The following is an 8321-nucleotide window of genomic DNA, read 5'->3' as shown; positions in this document are numbered from 1 at the left end:
GCTCCTGCTCGCCTGCAACTCTGAATTGGAAGAAGGGGTTAGAAAACGGATGGAGGGATTATTGTCGATCTGATTTTTCGGTGGATCTCTGAAGAACCGAGTTCACCAATGAACCTAGTGAAACTGATCAAAACACACGAGCTCCAACAAGTCTTTACGAACTCATCAGGGTGGCCTATTTTGGAGCTGCTGGGCTGGTCAGGGAAATGTCCTAATACGACAGCGGGTTGCCTTTAGGGGACACATGTGGTGTTTTACAATGAGAATAAGGGGAAGCGGCCCCTCTAGTCAGGCGGCTTGAGCGCAGCCCTGCGGCCTCGGGTTTTGACTGTGTGGTAAGCGCCTACTTGAGGGAAGTGTGCTGCCGCGGGGACGAGCAGGGCGCGGGAGCGCGCTTGGAACAGGACCCTGCAGGAGAGGAGCGGTCATGTGACGCCGCTGGCAGACGCTCTTCACGGACGCCTGCTCGCCCCCTTCGGAAACACACGTTATGCTTCTGCGGGAGGGGCTGGTGGGTATCTATAGTCCAGATGCTCGAGTTCTGCGGATGTAGTTAGTTGGGTTTTTGTTGTTTTCCCGCGATGTTTGAGCGATTCCGGTGACCGGATTCTTCGTGGTAACAAAACTTTCTCTGCAGTGTTTGAGGTTCCCAAAGTGCCCGGTTCTGGTCGTGGTGATGTGTCCGTCGGGCGTGCTGCTCTGAAGACCCAGGTAAGGTATGTACTGTGATCCATAGTTTGATGAGTGATGCAAACGGGTCCTAAAACCGTGTTTGTTGTTGATCACGATCTTAAACTTGCGTCTGATTTGGTAGGGATTGTGGTAAGTTTAAAGCTCATTCAGTGTAACTTTCCCCCCCCCACCCCACAAGCTTTTGTCCCACAGTTAAAACGCTGTAATGTATGGGACCTCCTCTCGTTCTGCCTCACACTCGCGTGGTTTTAATCCCTCGTGGTGGCCGAACACTGACTTGCTTTGAGAGGCGACGTCTGCTCGCGTGTTGTATGAGCTGATAGAAAACGCCCGTGGGTCTCTCCTTCACAACCTGGCGGCTGCCAGGCGGCTGGAAAAGTCACATTTTCCGTGGCGTGAATTTCCTTGCTCCGAATCTCACGGTCCGTAATGGCGGAGCAGAAATAGTCTGTGTAATCGCACAATAAGTGCCTGTTTCAGTTGATGTTGCGAGAAACTTGTGTACGCCGGTATGTGTGTGTTTTTTTTTTTCAAAACTCTACAGATGTTTCTGGAAATGTGAATGAAGGGGACAAAACACGATTGTTTCCGAGATCTGAAGTAGTCAAGGCCGACCGGGTGAATTTGGGGAACATCGAATTTGGTAGTTTTTAAAAACAAATGTCATCCAAACTAAGGTTCAAATCAATTTCAAGAAGGCGCATTAAACCGAAGTGTAGCTTTTTTTGGTTCACTGCACAACAAGCTCAATCTTTGCAGACAATGGGGCCCCCGAGTACGATCAGACTAGTGCGGGGCTCTGATGTTCAGCTGGGACACGACCAAGCAGCTGTTTCCCTTTGACAGCCGAGTGTCTCTTCAGAGCCGCGATACGGCCTTTTGTTTTATTCTAGTTTTCTGAGGCGCTTCTTCTCTGTAGGTTTTTTTTTTTAAAAAAAACTTGTCACTGCGGTATGATGGAAAAGAACCAGTATCGGCGAGTTTCAGATCTCCTGACTTAGAAGTTTATTGTTATGTAATCAAGTTAGATTTTCTTGTATTGCTTATCTGGGGAAAAAAAAAACGACTAGAGCGCCGGAACCACACGGTATGGAGAAGTGCTGCAGTGTCCCCTAGTTAGATGAAGTTTCAGGATTTGTCAGACGTCCAGCGTGGAGGTGCGGAACTTTTTTTTTTAGAAATGAAAAGATGACCTTCTCTTCTCGGGGTGGGCCCTGTGCCCTGTAGTTTCTTGCCTGTCTTTTGGGCTCTCGCTGATCCCTACAGCCTGCCCGACCGCAAAGAACGGACTGTCCGAGCTGTAACCTTCGCAGTGGCTGAGACTTCGCTACGGTTGCTAGGATAGCGCAGCCCTTTGCAGGGCGATGTGTGGGGAAGTGTTTGTAGGCTCACGGCGACGCGTGTTAAGTGCCGGGGTTCATCTTCACATTGCTGAGACGCGGGGGATGGACTGTAAACCGGAATACTGGCTCAACTTGTTTACTCAAGGAGAGTATCTTCGGGTTTTTGTTTTTACTTTGACAGCGGACTGTCGCTACGGGTGCTAGTTTTTTTTTCCTCTCTCCCTTTTGTCTTGTATGTACTGTACCGTGTTCACCTGCAAACAGATGTACAGTTTGTATTCCGCGGACTTTCAAGCCCGAAGTGGGTTTTGTCCCGCGAGTCGGAAAGGCAAAACGCTCATAAGAAAAGCACCACACCCCGCTGCAGTACTGGACCGCCCCGGGAACCTCATCGCTCTGTATAGGTTTATTCCCTGCTGAAAAGAGAAGAAAAACACAATGTTTCGGCTGTGGAGCCCTCTTCGGGTGTGAGAGCGAGGAAAACCGGCGGTTGGTAAAGCTCAGGAGAACAAAAGCCGGGAGTGGGGAGGAGGCAGGAGCAGGAGAGAAGCGGAGTCGACATTCAGGTAGTGTGAAGTGAAGTGCGGTTTGCAGTCACAACCTGCAAATGAATAGAGAGGATTAGAAGGAGACGAGTCTGTCTGTAAGAGAAAGGGGGAAGGTGTGGCCCTCGTTTCAGGATAATTTTGGTTTCGGATGTGTGTTTGCAATAGGAGTCCCGAAACCCCTCTTTGAGAGCACAGACGACGAGATCGGTGGGATCGTAGGCTGTTAGAGGTGAAATGGGCTGGGAGAAATCTTTGATCCTCACAGTCCTGACGTCCCCTGAAGCGGTTTCCCAGTCCCCTTCCTGTTTCTCCAATGTAGATGGCTGGGCATTTCCTCCAAGAGATGCAGTAAATAAGGTTGCTGGAGGTACAAGATGTCGTCGGAGTGATCCCGAATTGCCCAGAGGGGCCTTGGATCTCCAGGTCCTGGAGAGTGGAGAGCCACAGCCCAGCAGGTCTTATTCAGTAGGTCCCCTTTAAAACCTCAATTGTGGAAAACTTGGAAGTATTTAACTGGCTGTTGAAGCAGGTGATTTGTTCAGTTACGTGGTTGAGAGCCCATCTGGAATGAGAATACCCACACCCTGGGGCTTTGCGTTAGAGGAAACTGTCAGACAGCAGCTGAAGTAACACCTGGAAGCCATAGCAGATCGAACTTCTTTGCCACTTAGTTAGTGCACTTGGAGCCGTCCGGAGGTCGTGAGGGATTGAGCCAGGAACGCGTGAGTCCCCTGGACTGGTGATATTTGCCCGGGCCTTGCGAGATCTGAGGGTCTTTCCGTTTTGTTTTTGCTCTTTAGCTAAAACCTTATAAGTGACACAAGGAGAACTGGTGAATTGGTAAGACAATTCCTCTCCCGCATGGCAGTGCTCCTATGGAGTATTACTGCTGCCCCCCCCCCCCCCCCAGTTTAACACTTAGGCCCTTCCTGACCAACCACGCTGCTCTGTTTTCCAGCTCCAGGAAGTCCACAGCGAGAGAAGAGGGATCGTGGTGCTACAGTTACCATGACAACCCAAACACCCACCACTTTGACAGGTACGCGGGGGAGGTGAGGGGCACAGTTGTGTTGCCTCTGAGTTGAAAGGTGGTCTGTTCGCATATCTAAACTGTTCACCGCTGCTCTCCAGATTCCCGCGAAAAGAGCTGAATCTTGAATTGATTGGTGCGTGTAAACCCGTTAAGGCCTCTGCCTGCAGCGTCGGGCCCTGTCTGGGAAGGGTCACTATGACCGCACTGCCCTGCTCAGTGGGCCCTGTGCCCCCAGGACGAGGGAACCTCAGATGTGGAAAGGATTGCTGTTGCTGGCAGGAAGGGAGAAGCACAAATCGACTGTCTCTTTCTCTTTCAGTTCCTGAGGTCACAACTCCCCAGCCTGCCCAGACGGACTCCACCATCATTGGAGGTAATGTCCGAAAAAAGAGAGGTGCCAGACCTCACTGTGGAACAAGTTTCCCGCTCTCACTTCTGTGCTATCAGCGTTATTGACCGTCGACCGCAGGACAGGAAAGTGTAGAGACGCACTCGCGCACAGAACCAAGAGAATGATCTAGAGCCGACAGATTTGATCTTATGTGCTTTCACTTAAAGAGCATTATTTTGTAGTTGGGTGAAATGACCGTGCACTTTATCATACAGCTGTGACCAAAAGCTTCCAAACAGGTGGCATGTATACCAGCGGGGCTGGACTGTAATGACGAGATTGAAGGTCGTTTTGATACTAACCATATTCATACTGTCAGAAGTCTGAAAGGGGGTGTTAACTGAACGATGCAGGAAACGCAGATTCAAGATCTCAACGCCAATATTTATACACTAGTGCAGCGGTTCATAATCCTGCACTGGTGACTCTCACACTTGCTGGTTTTTGTCCTTGCTTAGCCCTCAGTTACACAATGAAACCCTTCATTTGCTTAATAATAATAATGAGATTAATTTGCACCGTTTCTTCCCAGCTCTTAAACATGTTGGAGCTTTAACCGTTGTGCTTTGTAAGTGAAATAAAATCCCAAACATTTGACTAGAAACGAAAGGCAAATATTCAGTTGAAGCGACTTCTCAGATCAAGTAAGCCTTCAGTGAGCTCATGCAGGTGGGATGGAATGAGAACCAGCAAGCGTGTGGGGGCACCAGGGCCGGTACTGGGAACCAGTGTTATAGTGGATGCAGGACTGACCAGAGAATCTTGTTTCAGGCGAGGTGATGCAATACCCCAGTCAAAGGTTGTGTTGTAGTGTAGTTATAATCATTATCTGAAAACCCTGAGCACTGTCGCGAAAATCCCAGGCCCATCTCTGTCATTACAGTGGAGGCCTCGTTTCGGTCATTGAACACGTAGTTGCACTAGTAATTAGCTTAATTAGACCTATTGGATAGCTTAGTTTTTTTACTTGCAAGCCATAAGCTGCTTGCAGCCATGTGTGCAATATGCGCTCTTATCCAGAGCAGCTTCTATTTGTGTACTCATCAGCCGACAGCCTGAAGGCATGACAGGAGTCCCCTTGGGTGAGCTGCTAGTTTTAGCCGGCGTTCGGTTCACGAGCGATCGGATGGGTTCGGGATGAGAAGAGGCCCGGGGTTCACCCGGCCCGCCGGCTGGGACCCAAGGTGACGGTGCTGTCTGTCTTGTGTCCCCAGTGGTGATCGTGCTGGTGCTGCTCACGCTGGCGGGCGCGGCCTACCTCCTCTTCCGCTACCAGTGCCAGAACAAGGGGGCCTACAGGACGACAGGCGAGCCGGCGCCGGGCGAGGAGCTGGAGCAGGTGGCGGCGGAGGCGAGCCCGGAGGACAAGAAGGAATACTTCATCTGATCCCGGTGGCAGCGGAGCTCCCGGACAGCGCCACTTCTTAAGGAAGACAGGTTTGCTCGGGGGAGGATGGACGGACGGTGCCCAACCGTGCCAACGCTGGCAGGCACCATGACTGGGCTCCGAAGCTCGTTTTAAAGGGCTGGTTTACAACAGCGATTACGACACGGCGCGCTATAAGACAGGACGCTTGGGGAGCCCAGAATGTAAAAAAACAAACGCTTGTCTGGACAGGGCTTGCGAAGTGCCACCGTCCTGCTCCTCTGTTCCTCAGAAGCAGCGGGTCATTTTCTGGTGCCCCACTCTGCCTCCGCTGACCCAGACCTTAGCCTTCAGTCACAATGACCCTCTCCCTGGGAAAACTCTTTACAAACCAAAGGTGCAGGCTGAGCCTTCTTTTTTTTTTTAATACAACAGTTTTAAAATGTGACCAATTTATCTGGATCGTGTATGATTTCTATTTTCGCAGCTTGACAAGTTTCATAGTTCAATCCTTGTTACGTTAAAATCTATATTTTTATTCCTGCATGTGAAATATGGTGAAATTGTGCTCTCGGAACACGTGGGGGTGAGTGAAGGTGCATTAGTCTGGATTACTTGTGGCGACCAAGTTACAATGGCCAAAACACATTAGTTCTATCAGTGTTCTTGTTTAAGCTAAGCGTTAGATAAGCGGAACTCCTGGTGGAGGCAGTTGTTTGTTTTAGTTGATTTGGTAGGACATGTTTAAGCAGTATTGGAACAAGCTAAGGTGCAGTCCAACAGTGCAAGGGATAACCCAGTCGGCACCTTTTGAATGCTATGAATTTTTTGTAATGGGTTCAAAATGTGGATAGTGGTTTTATGATTTGATTTTAAGTATGTTTAAACATTTTTCTTTTATTAACTTGTATCTATATACATTTTTGACAACTTATGAACTGTCTTATCTGCAAACAGGAATGTGACAGTATGTGACTGCAAGACAATAACCAACAGGGGGAGCTGTTTCATCCCATAGGCACCACCTGTATTGTAGCTGGAATTGAGTGATTTTCTCAACTTTTATTTTCTACACTATTTAGCTTTTGCTTGTGGTCCTGCCATACTGGAAACAACTAAGATTACAATAAAATGCCCATTTGAATCTTATCTGTAAAAAGGTTTATAGTAAATGGCAAGCCTTTTTGTTTTAAATCTTCATTCCAGAGGATCCAGACCTTGTCTTGGAGGAACACAGCTCTTAATTTCTAGTGCTAATTCACAAATGAATTGCTCTGGTTCCGTTTAGACTTTTGTTTTTTCTATGGCCAGTCCTGAAATGTCCAAAATCCCCAAATTCAAGAGTATACAATAACGTCAGCACACAGAACTGTACACAGCCCCTCCTCACCTTGCTGCTGGTATTCCTGACTAGGTAGCTCCTGCCAGTTGATCAGCTGAACAGCCATAGCTGAGTGGGGCACTGCATCAGACACACCTACTGTGGGAGCGGTACTGCATCAGACACACCTACTGTGGGAGTGGTGCTATATCAGACACGCCTACTGTGGGAGTGGCACTGCATCAGATAGACCTGCTGTGAGAGTGGTATTGCTCTCAGCCAGACACGGTGACAGTGTTTTGTCACACATTCCCACAGTGTTTCCTTCTATTGTAGAGTCCAGTCGGTCATATTGCATACACCGGCTGGGATTGCGGGCAGGGGAAACCCAGGAGTTGGTACAGGCCAATTCAAAATCCAAATTTCAAAGAATGCAAAACATCACACATTACAGCATATCAGCAGCAAAATCCAGATTAATCCAAATCCTGGAGCCTATTTGTTTCTCCAGGACCAGGGTTGGGAAGCACTAATCTGGAGGTGGAGTGATCCTGGGGACCCATGCTTTTGGGTTTGCTCCACCTAAGCCCTTAAAATTATACCATTAACCAACCTAATAAGCTTTTATTGAATCATTTTCAGTTCCTTTACAAGTTACTTAAGAAACTGTTAAAATTTCAAACCTTTGAGTAGGGGAAAAAAACTTGTTAAAGGTTCTAAACCTGCAACCTGTTCATTCAATTTGAAGGCAAGAGCTCAGCTGCAGTGGAAGCCAGCAGCTGTGGGCATACCTGGGACCAGGACTGGGATCCCCTATACTGGCTCTTTAACTCCATCCATCCATCTTCTAACTACTTAATCCAGTTCAGGGTCGCAGGGGAGCCAGAGATTATCCCGGAAAGTAACGAGCGCAAGGCAGGATGTACGAGACACTAGTTATCATGGAGCATGCACAGAACCAGGGCCAGTTTTCCTAGAAGCCAATGAACCTACCAGGGTGTCTTTGGAGTGTGGGATAAAAGCGGGACACCTGGAGGAAAGCCACACAAATGCAGGGAGAACATGCAAACTCCACACAGACAGCATCCCAGGTCCTGAATTGAACCCAGAGCACCTGTGCTGTGAGGCAGCAATGCTAACCGCTCCATCACTGTGCCACATTCAGTTATATTTAATTGGGTATAAGTATAGCCTGTTTAGCACAGTGCTGAGTCATCGTTAATTCTAGCAACTCCTAACCTAACTGTCAGTATTCTTAACCTTTAAATCCATCATGAACTTGGTACCATGATAGGGCGGAGCGGAGCGGTGGCACTGTGGCTAAGGATCTGTGCCTGTGACCCGAAGGTTGCCGGTTCAAATCCCACAGCTGGCAGAGGAATCCTACTCTGTTGGGCCCCTGAGCAAGGCCCTTAACCCCAACTGCTCCAGGGGTGCTGTACAATAGCTGACCCTGTGCACTGACCCCAAGCTTCTCTTCCCCCTCTGTGTCTCATGGAGAGTAAGCTGGGGTATGTGAAAAGACAAAATCCTAATGCAAGAAATTGTATATGGCTAATAAAGTGATCTTATGATGCTGTGATATTAGTCTGTATTGAGCAAATCTAGGAAGAGCAGCTGCCCTCA

General features: G+C 48.6%; 1 protein-coding gene across 6 annotated transcripts; it reads left to right on the top strand.

The window, feature by feature from the left end:
- The first annotated feature begins 395 nt into the window (after positions 1 to 395).
- On the top strand, positions 396 to 8274 carry smagp (small cell adhesion glycoprotein). 6 transcript variants are annotated; one of them, XM_088915999.1, is made up of 6 exons: positions 413 to 511; positions 638 to 711; positions 2904 to 3049; positions 3543 to 3623; positions 3937 to 3990; positions 5223 to 8274. In XM_088915999.1, exons 4-6 carry the CDS (start codon positions 3593 to 3595, stop codon positions 5393 to 5395), a joined length of 258 nt encoding a protein of 85 aa, XP_088772125.1. In that variant the 5' UTR covers positions 413 to 511; positions 638 to 711; positions 2904 to 3049; positions 3543 to 3592; the 3' UTR covers positions 5396 to 8274. The 6 variants fall into 6 exon arrangements, with proteins under 6 accessions (XP_088772134.1, XP_088772125.1, XP_088772099.1 ...); XM_088915973.1 differs by having other exon boundaries at positions 638 to 716; XM_088915989.1 differs by lacking the exon at positions 2904 to 3049 and having other exon boundaries at positions 429 to 511.
- Positions 8275 to 8321: the final 47 nt, after the last annotated feature.

The sequence above is a fragment of the Atractosteus spatula genome, chromosome 1, assembly GCF_055471065.1.
Source record: "Atractosteus spatula isolate fAtrSpa1 chromosome 1, fAtrSpa1.hap1, whole genome shotgun sequence".
Taxonomy (NCBI): domain Eukaryota; kingdom Metazoa; phylum Chordata; class Actinopteri; order Semionotiformes; family Lepisosteidae; genus Atractosteus; species Atractosteus spatula.
The sequence above is the reverse complement of the archived record's forward strand: the minus strand, read 5'-3'. Positions and strand labels throughout refer to the sequence as shown.